Raw genomic sequence first — 17,469 nt, forward strand, 5'->3', positions numbered from 1 at the left:
AAGAGGAGGGTGGAAGAGGAAGAGGAGGGTGGAAGAGGAAGAGGAGGGTGGGAAGAGGAAGAGGAGGGTGGGAAGAGGGTGGGAAGAGGGTGGAAGAGGGAGAGGAGGGTGGGAAGAGGAAGAGGAGGGTGGGAGGAGGGTGGGAAGAGGAAGAGGAGGGTGGGAAGAGGAGGGTGGGAAGAGGGTGGGAGAGGGTGGGAAGAGGAAGAGGAGGGTGGGAAGAGGGTGGGAAGAGGAAGAGGAGGGTGGGAAGAAGGGTGGGAAGAGGAGGGTGGGAAGAGGGTGGGAGGAGGAGGGTGGGAAGAGGGTGGGAGGAGGAAGAGGGTGGGAAGAGGGTGGGAAGAGGGTGGGAAGAGGGTGGGAAGAGGGTGGAAGAGGGGGAAGAGGGTGGGAAGAGGGTGGGAAGAGGAAGAGGAGGGTGGGAAGAGGGTGGGAAGAAGAGGAGGGTGGGAAGAGGGTGGGAAGAGGGTGGGAAGAAGAAGAGGGTGGGAAGAGGGTGGGAAGAAGAAGAGGGTGGGAAGAGGGTGGGAAGAGGGTGGGAGGAGGAGGAGGAGGAGGAGGAGGAGGAGGAGGAGGAGGAGGAGGAGGAGGAGGAGGAGGAGGAGGAGGAGGAGGAGGAGGAGGAGGAGGAGGCTTGACGACCTCTTGGGCGGCTCTGTTTCTACCCCTGTACGACTTGAACAGAGGATTCTGCTGCTGTTGCTGCTGCTGTGGTTGTTTGTAAGAGCGAAAGGAAAATGTCCCAAATCCTCTGTTTCTCTTACCTGATGTACCTCTGGTCTACCAACTGTTTTGCAGAGTCCATCAAAGCATGTATATAGAGTCCTAGAAGGCACATGGCATTTGTGGACCCGAGAGCCATGCTAGCTGAAGAGAATACCTTCTTAGCCGATTGGTCTAGCTTTTTAGACTCCTTATCAGCAGGTACCTGCGGAAAAGCTCCAGTTGATGTCTTGGAACAGGCTGCCTATAAAACTAGACTCTCTGGAGACTGACGAGTTGAGAGAAAGTCAGGATCTCCAGGAGCCACCATATATCTCCTAGCCACAGCCCTTGATACAGCAGGTGATGAGAAGGACTTTCTCCACACTTCCAAGACATGCTCTGTAATTGCCTCATGAAAAGACAGCATAGGTTCCACCACTGAAGAGGGAGAATGGAGTACCTCAGTCAAAATGTTCGACTTAAACTCCGCAGTGGGCAGATTGAGATCCAATAGTTCAACTGCCTTTCTGATCATCATGTGATATGGCGCAACATCCTTCGAAGGGACGTCTGGAGTTGAGGAAAGTTCCCACTCTGGAGATAATTCCAGACTACTAGCCTCCTTAAGTTCTTCAAAGAAGTCATCTGAGTCTGGTAGCTCACCTTCAATCTCCTGCGCTCTATATCTACGCTCCTCCAAAAGCCTTTGGGCCTCCCGCCTAGACCTCATCTTCGGGGTCGGCGTCGACGGAGCCACAACCGACAGACGGAGCTGGTGCCGGCGTCGAACTCTGAGCCGGTGGATCAGTATGGAGTACACGAGGTCGGACCGGAGCCGGTAAAAATGGAATCTGCGTCGACGTCCTCGGCGCCGGAAAATGCCCAGCCGGAGTCGGCATAAACGGCGCCGGTGCATATGCCTGAGGGACGCCCAGGTTAAAGGCCATCAGACCCATGGGACCAGTCGGTGCTCCAGAGGGGTACATGGCTCTCGAGAAGACACCATACATAGCATTTAAATAATGCAAAGGGTCTTGTCCTGGGCCTGGAAATGGAAAGTATTGACCCTCAGGCCGTTTCTGCCGAGGTGCAGGAACTGTGTCAGCCAATCCTCTGGATGATGCTCCAGAGTCGCAGACCCTTCTGGCAATGGAGCCTCTTCCTCTTCTCAAGGTGGAGAATGGGACGGCGCCGGAGACGGATCTGGAGCCGGAGACTGCTCTGGAAACTCTACAGGCGAAGTCTCACCTTCCGGATCCGGAACAACAGGAGGAGACACATAATCCTTCCAATGTCTTCTACCTGGAGATTGCGACAGTGTCCGAATACTTCACAATTGGCGTCGAGACCCATGCTTCCTCTTCTTGTGCTGCTTCTTGGATCGAGAAGCATGCCCCGAAGACTACCTCGAAGGAGACCTCGAGCGGGACCTCGAACACGACCTTGACCGTGACCTCGAACTCTATCTTTCTTGCCTTTCATCTTCGCTACAAGAAGCTTCGCCTCTCTTTCTCTCAGTGCCTTGGGGTTCATTTTCTTGCAGCATGGACACCCTTGGACACGTTGGTCAGAAGAAAGGCACCATACGCAGTCTTCATGCGGATCCGTTCTAGACATCTTCCCGCACTCTCCGCACGGCTTGAACCCAGTCTTCTTCGAAGACATCTCAACAGGAAACAAGAAAACACTAGAAATAATCAACAGTAACAGAGTTACCACGTAGCTACTAAGGATCCCTAGAAAAACCGTTAGCATCGACAACGCGGAAAAAAGGGAAATGATGTCATCACGCCGACGTGGGTCTATTATGGAGTCGGTGACATCAGCGGAGCCGCACGCGATGCCGTGCTTCTGAGACATCGTCCACGTCGGCGTGGAGCTACAAAAGAATTTCCGAATGTTGCTGACGCAGGGGATATTCACAAGGTGAGGAATCCACTGGCAAATGTATCCATCAGAAGAGTATATTTCATATCTGCTGAGTGGCACCATGACCAGTGCAATATGCATAAAGTTCAAGATTATAGCCAAAGTACCCCTTAAAGCTTGCTTCAAAGCATGTGAAAGGCATTGCACAGCACTCAACACATTGGCATCACTATAGTAAGAGGGTCGTTTCTGAAAGATGGGCAATCTTAGAGCAAAGAGTCGCAGGTCATCATTACTAGTGACAGACAGAGAACTGAGAAATGGCCATACATGTTGGTAAACCTGTATAAACCTATTAGGGTACAATGAAGTCAGTCACATCAGAAATGTGTCTCCGAAATTATAGCTCAGTCAAACATCTGAATGAAATGACTAAGATTTACAACGCTAGCAAGTCATCAGGATCCCTTTAGAAAACCCGAATGGGTTGGGACCCCAAATCAGTCATTTATTTATCTTGCATCTAAAAGGGTGCCGAATATTAGCAGTCAGTCACATCCCAGGCACCATCAATCTGTTTGACTTCACCCCAGCACTAATGCATTACATGATCAAAATTACGTATTAACAGGGACACATTTAAACAGATGTAGCTAAAATATATCTTTCTCTCCTAATTTAAGAAACAAATTGAGTGGAGATCTTGTGATTCTAATATCTTTACTAAGTAGCTCAACCTGTGCCCCTTGCTGGCAATTTGTTGTGCCAAGACAAGCCCACAGAAGATTTTACCAAGAAATCAATAGCTGTCCCAGGACCACACAAACTGTCAGACTGAACCTGAAGACAGTATGGAAAAACCAAAAGTAATCTGGGCACCATACTTTGTGCATACCCTAAAGATAGCATGCCAACCCCTAAAGCTGGCATTGAGGACTGTTACTGCTCCGGCTGTGCACAGATCACAAAGGCAGCATAATTTACAACAACAAACTGTACTTAAAACTAAACTGCTGACCGTAAAATTGCTGACACCTGAGCAATACTTTGTAAAAAACATTTCGCTCTGGAAAGCTGCAACAAATATGTTTAAAAAAAAAAAAACTTTGATACCAACAACAGATTCTATTCATATATTTTTGGAAGCTGTCACTAGGAACCGGCATGCAATTTCATTAAAACATCACAATTGAAAGGTTGCGTTTAAACCAAACATGTGAGAAATGCTGACATACAAGAGGCCAACCATTTTTCATGAAAATGTCTGCCCTTAAAAATGATTCCAGAGCCTAAAGCACCGATGTATATGGGTATACCCTTTCGTTAATTGTATAGTTTGTTATACTTAGTTTTAAACATTTAAAAGAAAGCATGTATGCATAACATTACATGCTATCCGAGCAATATCAAAAAACTGTATAAGATAAACTTCATATTATGTACATGTCCACTGGAAAATAATTAGTGTATGTTCTGCAACATTCCTCAATAGGTTAAGTCTTGAGCTGTATTTGGCACAGCTACCAGCCTTCCCAAGCATTCTTGTGCTTGCAGCAATCAATGTTTTCATCCTGTGCACGGAGTGCCACAGAGTCACTGTAAATATACTATATATATATATCACACCATACCACCAGGGATCAATTTGTTGACAGGGAAAGACTTACCTACAGAATGGGGATTATTGTCCCCAACTGTCACAAAAAATAACCAATCATGATGAAGAAGGTGGGTTTGGAAAACTTCTAAAATAGAAGAATTTCTTACCGATGGCTTCTTCTCAGACTTATTCAACTAATACACCCCAGGGCACTGTAAAATAGTTATAGGCTGTATGAAGATAATCACCTTAAGGTCGCAGGTGGTGTTGATAAGCAGGTTGGAGGGCTTCAGGTCACGGTGCAGCACATTGGCAGAGTGGATGTACTTCAAGCCACGCAGTATCTGGTAGAGGAAATAACAGATGTGGTCGTTGCTGAGCTGCTGAGTTTTTAGGAGCTTGTATAAGTCAGTCTCCATCAGATCTTGCACAATATACCTGTGAAACAAATGCCTCACTCCCAGGGAGTGAGAGGCAACGAGGGATGTCAAGGAAGATACCTTTGATCTTAGGACAAAACACATGTAAAGCACCACATATAGTGGAACACGCACAAAAAAGGGGATTGATCTCTACCGTAAATGGAAAACAAGATGGCACAACACAAGCGCCTGTGTTGAGATCTGAAACGGTCTTGCTGTTTCAACAAACCATTACAGACCGAGGCAATGGCAATGGATAGATGTTGGGGCTAGAATGTATGGACTGAGGGGCTACGACTAACTGGAGCAGTGGGTAACAATCCATCTCCAATCATGTGTGACTGTCTACACACTGGAGGCTGTATTGGGGCAGGAATACCTCAAGGTAGAAAGTCAGGGTCTCGGCCAACAAGAGCGTTAACATTAAAATGAAGATAACATAATTTTAAAAAACAGCTATGGGGTAAAGATGCTAAATGGCTGGAAGATGTGAAGTATGGTGACTGCCAAGCGTTGTGTAAACTGAAAAACAGAGCCATTGATGGGGTCGCCAAAGCAGAAGTAACTCTACTCCAGCTCCGTGGGAAGTGGGATCTCTCAGCAGGAGAAAGCATCAAGTTGGAGATCATCGAGCTATCCACTGGTATGTAGAGAGATAACTGGAGTAAGTGGTGAAAGATTAAATCCTTCTAGCAAAACTGAAAAAGCAGCTCTCGAAATCAGTTGTATCCAAAACCGTGGCTCAAATTAAGCCACCAGAGGTCTAGCAAATGACAGGGTTCCCGACAGACACAAAAGCAACTACACTAGAGGATTTCAAGTTCGGTTGTGGAAGCGAATAAGCCACCCAATGTGGAAAAGTCCCTTGAATAACTACGCTGTGTAAGGGCTTGAATTGGATTTGGCATCCATCCTGGTGGTGGGGAGATGCTGAGCAGAGCCGTACCACCATTTGAGAGAAAGCTGTAACAGTCTCAGAGAAGATCGCATTTTTGACAAAGTTTTGTGACGCTGCTTTTCCAACTGCCGTTCACTCATGCTCCACTACATACTTCCCTCACTGCTTGATATACAGATACAATTAGCTACTTATAGTCTTATTCGGAGTACCAATTGCAAAAGAAAAAGCTGTTTTAGCTAGCTTGGGTTATGCAGCATTTTCCATCTATGCATACATTTTTGTTCAGTACACCACAATGTGTTAAAAATTGATTAAAAAAAAAAAGCATGCAGACCAGAGAATGTGTGAACCTTTGTTACTGACAGACTGGCCAGCACATGCAATTAGCATGCAAACACACACCACAAAGAAATAGAGGAAAAAAACAGCCCGGATTGAGTCCCTCAGGAACTAGGAATGAGCAACAAATGAGAAAATCAGAGGTAAAGACCTGGAAGGGGATTGCTAGAAGCCTATACTTTTCAGATTTGAAGATTAACAGTTCTAATAGAAAGGGGTCTCCCTTCATTTTACAGTTATTAGACAAGACATGGTTTCTAGCCTCCCATACTATTAGACCCGACAGCCATAAGGTGGTCTCCCCTTCCCGCCAACTTTTTTCCTGCCCCCTCTACGTTTTGACCTAGTTTTTGTTGGTATTGGGACTCTGTGCACTTTGTTAACCAATTCTGATGTGCTCTCTCCCTAAACATAGTAACATTAGTTCATCCCATATTAGCATATTTAATTAACTTATAAATCCCTAGTAAAGTGATACTCCATGTACCTAGGGCCTGAAATTAAATTAAAGCTGGCCTGCATTACTGACTGTGCCACCCGCTAAAGTGGTACTTAACCATGTTTTAAGCCTGCTATTGCAGGAACTGTGAGTGAAGTGAACACGGCCATGTCGAAGTGGCAAAATAAACCTTTTGCCAGGTCCAAACCTTCCCTTTTTTCTTTTTCTAAACATATGTTACCCTAAGGACAACCCCGAGGGAGGGTGCAGTGTATTTAACAAGCATTTACAATGCAATAGGTCTCGCATTTACGCGAGTTTAAGCTATTGGCATTGTAAATGACAATGCCTTTTATTTAGGTTTTAAAAAACAAAAATAATAGGCAGTCCTTTACAATGTCAATAGCTTCAACTCGCTTAAATACAAGACCTATTGCATTGCAAATGCTTGTTTGTTATCTTACTACACTGATTATCTCTGTGCTTTACGGGCAGACTTGATTGCGCACGCATGTTTATTTTATTTATTTCCATGCTATGAGATTGTACCTAGATAATTGTGCATAATGTTCCAGGGAAAATATCCTGACTGCATGCATTTCATATCTTAGAATATTGTAATGACTAATCATTAAAGGACATTTTCAGTCTCCTCCCAGCCTGGCGTTTTCCAGTATTTAAACTAAAAATTAACAATATTACGTTTTTGTATAGTGGACTCTGAATTGTGGCGTTGAACTGTTCTCAATTTGTGTTAGATTAACAGCCTATGTTATAGTTCGTTTATGGAACTTCGATTGATGGAAGACGCCAGAGCCCCTCTTCCGGGGTTCAAACATTTAATTAGCAGGTGCCAGGTCCACAGAGCATTCAAATTAGCAATTACCGAGCGCCGTCTGTCTGAGGCGCACCGTAATTCGAGCACTTTACTTGACCATTTTAGGTGGCACACAGCAAACCCGAAACCGCATTCTGTAAGCAATATTTCTGTGGGAATAATGTATCTGGTAGCCATGTACTTGCTTTCGCAATGACTGATTGTTTAGTAATAAAGTAGATTGTCCTAATGTCACCAATCCTTGTTTTTTGCTCATTCTAATATTATAGATGCTATAAAAATAACAGCTCTTGCACATAGTTCGGTTGAGTTTGCATAGCCAAGGCACACCGACAGCCATACGTTCCTGCCTGGTGTCCCCCTAGTATTTGCGCTCCCGATTGCATGTTGCCTTTTTGTGGTCTGGCTCAAGTCTCTGTGGCACTGCAGAGCTGTGAGAAAGAATTCGGGTCCCAGTCGCTGGGGGGACGTCCTCGTGGTCTTGGATCACTCGGGCCGGGCGCATGTGCAGAGTGGGCTGGTCCGGTGCTTCTTGGCTAGCACCAGGGGGGGGGGGGTTGTTGCAGCAGAGCCTCTGCTGATGGGAGTCCCAGACTTTAAAAGGGTCAAGGCAGGCAGGTTCTCTGGGTGTCCAAAGGTTGCTGTCCGCAGGAGTCGCCGGGATTTAGGCAGGAGCAGGTTCCAGGATCGACAGGCCGGTGGTTGTCGTCCCGTTGTTAGCCGCTGCACGGCGGTTCTTCTTCCTCTTGGTCGTCTTTTCTTATCGGGATCTGTGGAAGGAAGGTTCAGGGAGCCACTAAATATTGAATTTAGGGACGTTTACAGGTAGGCAAGGACAGGGGCCAATAGGTCCCTGTCCTGGGGTTGGTCCACCCCCTAGCCTGCTCCTCTCCTGTGGGAGGGGGGGCAGGAGCCTAGCTGGGATTGGGCAGGGCTCCCCATCTTCAAAATGGCCGGAGCCCGGGTCGTGCTTTACCTAGTCTCCCCCACTCGAGGGGTGGGGTTGGCAGCGGCTGGCACCCCCCCTTCCGGACCTAGTTTTTCCCGCCAGTCTTCCCCCCAGAGAGGGGGGTCAGGACTGGTGAGGGCCAGTTGCTGGGTACAGCAAATGGTCTGGAGAAGCTCACAAAGGCGCATGCCTTTGAAGCTTCCACCTGCCTATCCTGGGGGAGGAGACCTAGCACCTCGACCAGGATGTGCATTGTTGTAGGCCCAGGAGAGAGGGGGGCTCTCCACCCAGCAACGTGTCTGCTGTGTGGCAGCCTCTGCAGCCACTCAGCCCAGATGTGGACTGTATGTTAGGTTTTCAGGGGGCATCAAATTTCAAAGCTTTATTTGACATTTGTCATAAAAGCATCCTTCCTAACCCTATTACAATAAATACTACAGCTAAAAATACTTTCTAAAACACATATTAAACATTGACAGTCGAATGCTATACATGTTAAAAATACAAAATAAATTTTTCCAATATTCATAAAAGTTATTCTTCTTTTAAAAAGACAATTCATACAACGGAATGATTAAATTATAGCAGCCATATTTCATGTTGTTATTATATTTGACATTAAAGTGCAAGTGCGGATTGCCCATGCCCAAGCGAGAAATTTAGCTACAGCAACTACAAATGGTGTGGAACAATCGGATTCTAGTATTCTGAGGGCTGTCGATTGACTACGGGTACCAATATTTAAGCACACTGGCTTTAGCCATTTGCGCCTAGGGCTGGCATACAATGGGCAACAGAACAACAAATGGGAAATGTGCTCTATTTGATCCTTACAATAATAGCAATGTTCATCCCACATTGGAGACCAGTGTTTTTTAAAAGCATTCACTGGTAATGTTCCTATACGAAATTTGAAGTATAGTTTCCTGTCATGTGGTCGTTCAATTATATCCCAATATGTTTCGCATGACGGGTACATTTTTATATCACAAAAGCGAGTTGTCAATTTTGATTGGGATCCTTTACAGAACATTGTTACATACACCATCTCCCAATATAGTTCTTTCAATTTTGCTTTCGAAGGAAAACTAGCCACATTATTAGTGCCCCATAGGTGTTCCAGCTTTAACTATACAAGAAGTCCCCGTAGTTCTTTTAGCCATTCAATACAGTGAAAACCTTCAAACTTGACAACATCTGCCAGAGCTGCAGCATAATGGCTTAGCTCTGGAGTCACCATCAGGCATCTCTAAGATGCCTTCTGGTGCATTTTACATTAAATTCCACACTGGCATCAGTGCGGGTTTAATGTGCTGAGAAGTTTGGTACCAAACTTGTCAGTCTTCAGTGTAGCCATTATGGTGCTGTGGAGTTCGTAATGACAACCTCCCAGCACCATATACTCAATGGCATCACTGCACTTACAGTGCCCAGGAATGGCCCTGGGTACTGTAGGGGCACAGGGGTCATGCACCGGTGCCCACACCTCTTTCATAGGGAACCCAGCTAGAGGGGTGACTGAAGTATGCTAGGGCAGTGGGTTCTGTGGGCATGGCCCACAGGGATGTGTGCCATGGCCCACAGGGATGTGTGCCATGTCGACTCTTTGTTCAGTTCTGTACTTAGACACTCAGCCTGCAAAGGCAGTGTGTGGGTGTCAGGGTACAGGGCCCCTGAGGGTGGCACAATAAGTGCTGCGGCCCTCAGGGCTCTTCCCTGGTCACCAAGCCCTGGGTACCTAGGGTACCATTTACTAGGGGCTGAAAGGTGGCCAGAGATGCCAATTGGGTTTTAGTTTCGGCACAGTTTTAGGGAAGGAACACCGGCCCTGGGTGCATGGTTGGCAGAAACCCAGGGCACACTCAAAGCACATCAGCAGTTCAGAAAAAAGTGGGGGCATACCAATGCATGAAAGATGGCATTTTCTCACAAGAGCCCTTCCTGCATCCACTCGTTCTAGTTTCGGGAGTTTGCTATAAAGGGCCACGTGGAAGCCCACATCCCCACGGACATGTACTCCTGTCACATCGGACACCCTCCCCGATTATGGACAATAGGATTATCGATCAACCGATTTAATATCTCTGCCCATTCCACTCCATAAAGGCGTCTTAATACTTTTAATTGTAAAGTACCGGCACTTCTCAGAAACAAGCAGGTACTCTGGTACAGAGTACCTGCACTTCTATTTCTTCACTTCAAGCACTGAGCATCGAAGTTCTTCCGCGAGGGCCAATAGGAGGCTCAGGGTTGAGATCTGTGAGACATTTCCCTGTTTGATATTGGGCACAACGATCAACAGGGAATGGTGTGTCGTTAGCTGTGAGAGGTATTTTCGTTGCCTGTTTGAGCCCAGTCACCTCCTCTTAGCAGGATCCCACCAATGGGTCCAGCCCATGTGCCTAGTCGCAATCAGCGCAGGGCAAGGGTATAGATGCTATGGTTAATGGAGGCGGCCATATTCTATGTCTGGAAGTATATCGCTAAAGGATGCGTTACTATAGAAATATGTTAGCAGGCCTCTTGGCGTGGTCTTTGCATGACATGTCATAAAACAACTTTTAAAACAAGCAAATGCAATAGATCTCGCCTTTCATTAAGTTAACGCCATTTGCTATGCTATACAATACCATTAGCAAAGCAAATGGCTTTAACTAAATAAAAGGCAAGACCTATTGCATTTTTAATGCTCGTTTTTGTAGGTGCAAGCATGCATAAGTCATCCTCATCCACACCCTATGATTGGACAGGTCACTGTCGCCACATTCCGGGGGGGGGGGGGGGGGGGGGGGGGGGCACACAAAATACAGTTTAGAGCAGCACCCACAATGCAAGAACTTCAAATTTTTATATATATATATATATATATATATATATATATATATATATATATATATATATATATATATATATATATATATGACTAATCTACCTGGAGCACGTCCACTACGCAGGAGTTAAGTCGAGAAATGCAAATGCTACTTACCAGTATGCATCTGTTCTTGGCATGTAGGGCTGCTGACATTCATATCTGTGCATAGATCGCCACCTAGTGTTGGGTCCGGATGATTGCACATTGTTGTCCTGGAAGAGTCTTCGAAGTATCACGAGATAGGTGGCTCCTCCCCTGGACTACAGTGCGCATGGGCATCGCCTCCATCCCCAGATTGTTTTTAGCCATTGGCAGAGATGGAGTGAAGAATGTGAGTGATGGCCATGCTATGAGCATATGTGTATATATGAATGAACACTGCAGCTGCTACAGGCGCCGGGGAGGAGGGTGGGCGATATGAATGTCAGCAGCCCTACATGCCAAGAACAGATGCATACTGGTAAGTAGCATTTGCAGTTCGAGGCATGTGGGCTGCTGAATTCATATCTGTGCATAGAATACATAGCAGTCCCTCCATTATCGGCGGTCGCCCGTGCCAGCTGCAGCAGTTTGAAAAAGCGTTTTTAGAACAGCCTGACCAACAGCTGCCTGCTGTTTGGAATGCACGTCTACACAGTAGTGTTTAGTGAAAGTATGTGTGGTAGACCATGTGGCTGCTCTACAGATATCTTCTAAGGGAATGTTACCTAGGAAAGCCATAGAGGCCCCTAACTTCCTGGTGGAGTGGGCCCTCGGTGGGATAGTGAGAGTGCGCTTAGCTTTAGCGTAACAGATCTGAATGCACTTTACTATCCATCTAGCAATCCCCGCTTTGGAGATAGCGTTTCCCTTGTGGTGTGTGGCAAAAGCAACAAAAAGTTGTTTGGTTTTGCGGAAATCTTTCGTCCTGTCTACATAGTACATTAAAGCCTGTTTCACATCAAGGGTATGGAGCATGCGCTCCGCCAGCGTCTCTGGGTTTTGGAAAAACACCGGCAATTCAATTGTTTGATTCATGTGGAATTGTGATACCACTTTGGGTAGGAATTTAGGGTTAGTGCGGAGCACCACCCTGTTAGCATGTACTTGGAAGAAAGGTTCTTGGATGGTGAGCGCCTGCAGCTCGCTAACCCTCCGTAGCGATGTAATTGCTACTAAGAACGCAACCTTCCAAGTCAGAAACTGAAGCTCACAAGAGTGCAGTGGCTCAAAGGGAGGACCCATCAGCCTCGTAAGAACCACATTGAGGTTCCATTCTGGAGCTGGTGGGGTCCTTGGTGGAATGACCCTTTTGAGTCCTTCCAGAAAGGCCTTGATAGCAGGGACCTTAAAGAGTGACAGGTGCTGCCTATTCTGGAGGTATGCTGCCATAGCAGACAGGTGAATGCGGATGGAAGAGTACGCTAGATTGCATCGATACAGGTGAAAAAGGTAACAGATGATGTTTTGAATGGAAGCATCTAGCGGGTCAATATCGTGGTTAGCACAGTAGATGACAAATCTCTTCCATTTAGCCGCATAACAAGCTCTAGTAGTGGGCTTCCTTGCCTCCCGAATGATGTCCATGCAATCGGGAGGAAGATTGAGGTAGCCAAACTCTAGGACTTCAGGAGCCAGATCGCCAGGTTGAGCTGTTGCGGATCTGGGTGTTGAATGTCGCCATGGCTCTGCGTCAGAAGGCTGGGAGTGAGATGAAGCCTTTGATGCGGTACCACGGAGAGTTCGAGAAACGTGGTGTACCATGGTTGGCGAGCCCACGTTGGAGCAACCAGGATGAGAGTCATCGAGTGCTGCCTGAGCTTGCGTGCCACCAGCGGTATCAGAGGTGCTGGGGGAAAAGCGTACGCAAATCTGCCTGACCAGTTCATCCACATCGCATTGCCCTGTGATTGCGGGTGTGGGAACCTGGCGGCGAAGCTTTGGCATTTTGCGTTCTCCTTTGTGGCGAATAGGTCTATCTCTGGATGACCCCACCTTTGGAAGTACGGTTGGAGTACTGATGGATGTATCTCCCACTCGTGCATCTGATGGCTGTGCCTGCTGAGCAGGTCCGCCATTTGATTGTCTTTGCCCGGGAGATGCTCTGCCATGAGGAAGATGTTCCTCTGAATGGCCCACTTCCACATGCTCTGAGCCAGATGAGACAGCTGTGGAGAGTGTGTGCCTCCCTGCTTCAGAATGTAGTACATGGCTGTCATGTTGTCCGTCCGGATCAACACGACTTTGTTGCACAGATGTACTTTGAACGCCTTTAAGGCCATGAAGATTGCCATCAGTTCCAACACATTGATGTGCATCTTCCGTTGCTGTAGCGTCCATAGTCCTTGCACAGTGTAATGGAGTACATGCGCTCCCCATCCCTGGAGAGAGGCGTCCGTTGTCAGGATAATCTGTGGGACAGGCTCTTGGAATGGTCGGCCCTTGCAAAGGTTTAGTGGATTCCACCAATGCAGAGAGTTGTACGCCCGACCGCTCACCAACACTAGGTCTGTCAGTTGCCCATGAGCCTGAGTCCACTGACGTGCCAGGCACTCCTGAAGCGGACGCATATGTAGTCTCGCGTGCGGGACAATGGAGATGCAGGAGGCCATCATGCCTATCAACTGCATGAACACCCTCGCTGGAAGCGAGTGTTGGGGTCTGAATCGTTGGATCAGCGCCTGGATACTGGCGATTCTCACTGAATTTGGCTGCGCAGTGGCTGCCAGAGTGTCGATTGTCGCGCCCAGATACTGTCGCACGTGGGCGGGCTGGAGATGGGACTTTGGGTAGTTCAGAGAGAATCCCAGATCGTGCAGGAGATGAATGGTGCGTGACACGTGGTCGACGCACTGCTGTTCTGTCCTTGCTTGAATGAGCCAGTCGTCCAGGTAGGGAAAGACGTGGACGTGCTGGCGACGGAGATGCGCCGCCACGGTCGCCAGGCATTTTGTAAATACCCTTGGTGCTGTGGTGACCCCGAACGGCAGAACCTTGAACTGGTAATGCTGGTTTAAGATTGTGAATCTGAGATACTTCCTGTGTGAAGGATGCAGGAGGATATGAAAATATGCATCCTTCAAATCCAGTGTAGCCAGGAAGTCCCCCTGTTGAAGCAGGGGAAGCACCTGCTGCAACGTGAGCATATGGAAGTGCTCCGAGAGGATGTACCAGTTCAGGGGCCTGAGGTCCAGGATCGGTCTGAGGGACCCGTCCTTTTTGGGGATGAGAAAATAGAGGGAGTAAACCCCTGTTCCCTGTTCTTGCAATGGAACGAGCTCTATCGCCCCTTTTTGCAGCATGAGTAGAGCTTCTTGCTGCAACAAGGTCAAGTGCTCGCTGGACATAGGACGGTTTCTTGGCGGTATGTCCGGCGGAATGGACGTAAGCTCTAGACAGTACCCGTACTGGATAAGAGACCTCACCCACCTGTCTGTGGTGATGGACTCCCACGCCGGCAGGAACTGCTGGAGTCTCCCCCCGACTGGTGTTGTGTGGTCGGGGGGCAGTGACAAGACGTCACTGCTTGTTGGTGGTGGTGGACCTGGAGCCATTGTTTCCACGTCCCCTGCCCTTGACATTATTGCCTCTGTAACCACCTCTGCCCTTGTTGTTAAACGAGGCTTGGGTGTTACCCTTGTAATATTGTGTGGATTGGGATGCCTGTCCTCTTGAGGTGCCTTTTGAATTTGAGCGGCGAAAGGAGCCACCCCGAAACTGCTGACTTTGTAAAGCCCCCATTGACTTGGCAGTTTCCTGGTCTTTTTTCATTTTTTCCAGGGAGGCATCCACTTCAGGGCCAAACAGATGGTCAGGATTGACTGTTTGGTTTAGTATAGTAGTCTGGATGTCGGGTTTGAACCCCGAAATCCTAAGCCAGGCATGGCGTCTAAGCAACACGCTTGTATTGATAGCCCTAGAGGCCGTGTCTGCCACATCCAGTGCACATTTGATGGATGCGTTAGTAATGAGTTTACCCTCCTGAATAAGCATCTCCCCTGCCTCCTTGTATTGGTCAGGTAGGTGTTGTAGGATGGCCTCAAGTGTGTCATAATGTGCCCTATCATAACGTGCGAGCAGGGCTTGGGTGTTAGAAATCTTCCAGATGTTAGCTGCCTGTGCAGCGATCCTTTTGCCTGAGGCTTCGAAGATTTTCGACTCCTTATCTGGGGGAGGAGCGTCACCAGTTGTTTGAGAGTTTGCCCTCTTCCGAGCGTTGGAAACGACCAAGGAGTCCAATGGCAAGTGTCCCTTGATATACGTTGGATCTGTGGGTGCTGCCCGATATTTCCTGTCGATCCGAGGGTTGACCACACGCGCCCGTGTGGGTTCCCTGAAGACCTCTGCGGCATGCTTGAGCACCCCCTTAAGCATCGGCAGCGTTTTGACCGACTTTTCAGCCACCGAGAAGGTGTCGAACAAGAAGTCCACATCCACGGGGTCGGAGTGTAGTTCGACGTCGTGGTTGGCCGCAGCTCTCTCTATCAGTGCATTGAAGGCCGCCGAGTCTTCTGTAGGGGACGTCTTGGCGGCGAAAAGCTGAGTGTCCTGACCCGACTGCGGGTCCTCGTTGTCGGCCCCGGTGGTCCAGGGCACAGGCTCCTCCTCCGGATCCGAGTACGCCGGATAGGTGTACTCGGCATCCTCCTCGTCGGCATCGACTGCGACTGAATGCGCCGGCGAGTGCCCCAGGGCCTGGGGGGACACAGGTTCCACCATAGCCGAAGATCCCGCAGAGTCCTTTTTGTTTTTAAGAGGGATCTTAAAGGGTTCCAACGCCGGCTCCGTCGTGATCTTCCTCTTGAGGAGCGACAGTTTTCCGGTGTTGGCGTCGATGAACACCGCACGACGTTCCTCGACCGCAAGTGACTGGAGTCGAGGCTTTGGCACCGCTGAGGCAGCTTTGGGTGTCAATGGTTCCTTAGCGGGTCCGCCCGGCTTCGGCGCGAAGGCCTTCGGCGCCGACTTGGGCGGGAGAGTGAAACGGATAGGCTTGTGGCCCGCGGTAGTCTGAGGCGCCACAGTGTCCTGAGCGGGAACCACCCCGGCTTTTCGAATCCGCTGTAAGGATTCCGCCACCTTCTTTGTGAAGGCTGGAGAGGGCTGGACTGGCTCGAGCGAATCCTCATCCTCGAGATCCACAACGACAGAGGGCACTTTCCTCGGTGCCGGCGGCCCATGCCCATCGGCGTCGTCGCCCTGACGTTTCTTCGGAGCCGTCTTCGGGTCCACGACCCCTTTCGGCGCCGATGCAGCCGCATCTGAGATCTTCGCCTTCGGCGCCGACCCGGATGGTTTCGGGTCGGCCATTTTGGCGCGACGCTTCTGGTCGGCCATTTTGGATGCCTTTGTATTTGACGCCTCCAGAACCTTCATCACCTGCGCCACTTTCGGTTTCGGTTTCGGATCCGATGGCGCGTGACCAGTTGGCTTCACTTTCGGTTTTATCAACTGAAGTGATGGTTCCGAAATGTCCGTGACCGGGCCCGGAGGCGGGGACGTAGGACTTATAGTGAGATCTTGGGTAAGGCCCGAAGGCGATCCCTCGACCTGGGCCGTTTGAAGGGGTATAACCCCTGAGTCTGGTTGGGGATGCTCCTCCTCTGAGCTATCCCCCATCGTGGCACAAGCCTGATCGTCGTCCCCTACCTCGTCGGAGACTTCGTCAAAGTCCTCCTCACCCGCGTCGTAGGTCTCCTCATCGTACACGGGACCGGAGTCCGAGTCTTGCGCGTCGTCTTCTACCTCGACAGATTCCTGGAAAATGTCTTCTGGAGGGGGCGCCGCAGCCGATAGTTGAGCCTGGAGTCGATTGGCCCGGCGAATTTTCAATGTCTTCTTGCTCCGGAATTTCGAACACGCCATGCAGGTGTCCTCGCGGTGATCCGGCGACAAGCAGGTATTGCACACAGGGTGCACGTCGAGGTGCGAATATTTTGAGTGGCACAGCGGACACTTTTTAAATGGAGTCCGCTCCATGGCTAGAGGTGTAATGTAGGCCCGTCCGCGCCGAAGGCACGTGGAAGGGCAGCAAGAAATCGGAGCTGAGAGTCAGAAAGAAAACCCGCACGCAACTATACCGACGCCCAGCCTAAAGACCTTTTGGTCTCGAGTAGAAATAGAACAACTATCGGTTCCGACAGAGGGAACCGAAACACATCCGAACCCAATGGCGGAAAAAAACAATCTGGGGATGGAGGCGATGCCCATGCGCACTGTAGTCCAGGGGAGGAGCCACCTATCTCGTGATACTTCGAAGACTCTTCCAGGACAACAATGTGCAATCATCCGGACCCAACACTAGGTGGCGATCTATGCACAGATATGAATTCAGCAGCCCACATGCCTCGAACCAATCATCGTTCATAAATAGCTCCTTAGAAATGTTTGGCTACATACAAAGAATTCTACTTTTCTTTTTAAGTCGATTAGTATTTTGACTGGGAGATGAACAACTGATGTTCGCATGCGTATTTTTAGCCTCTGCGCCGATGATTATTCTGCACAGGCCACACACCTCCTCCTGCACCTGGGACAGCCAAGATATCCCTAGAGT

General features: G+C 48.8%; 1 protein-coding gene across 1 annotated transcript in view; it reads right to left on the reverse strand.

Moving 5' to 3' along the window:
* Nucleotides 1–17,469, reverse strand: part of LOC147705703 (mitogen-activated protein kinase 1-like) — a 426,270-nt gene that overhangs the window by 259,235 nt on the left and 149,566 nt on the right. Inside the window, exon 3 of the mRNA XM_086932128.1 lies at nucleotides 4,423–4,612. Within this exon, the coding sequence (XP_086788254.1) occupies nucleotides 4,423–4,612 (190 nt within the window). The remainder of the gene's footprint in view (nucleotides 1–4,422; nucleotides 4,613–17,469) is intronic.

The sequence above is a fragment of the Lissotriton vulgaris genome, chromosome 7, assembly GCF_964263255.1.
Source record: "Lissotriton vulgaris chromosome 7, aLisVul1.2, whole genome shotgun sequence".
Taxonomy (NCBI): domain Eukaryota; kingdom Metazoa; phylum Chordata; class Amphibia; order Caudata; family Salamandridae; genus Lissotriton; species Lissotriton vulgaris.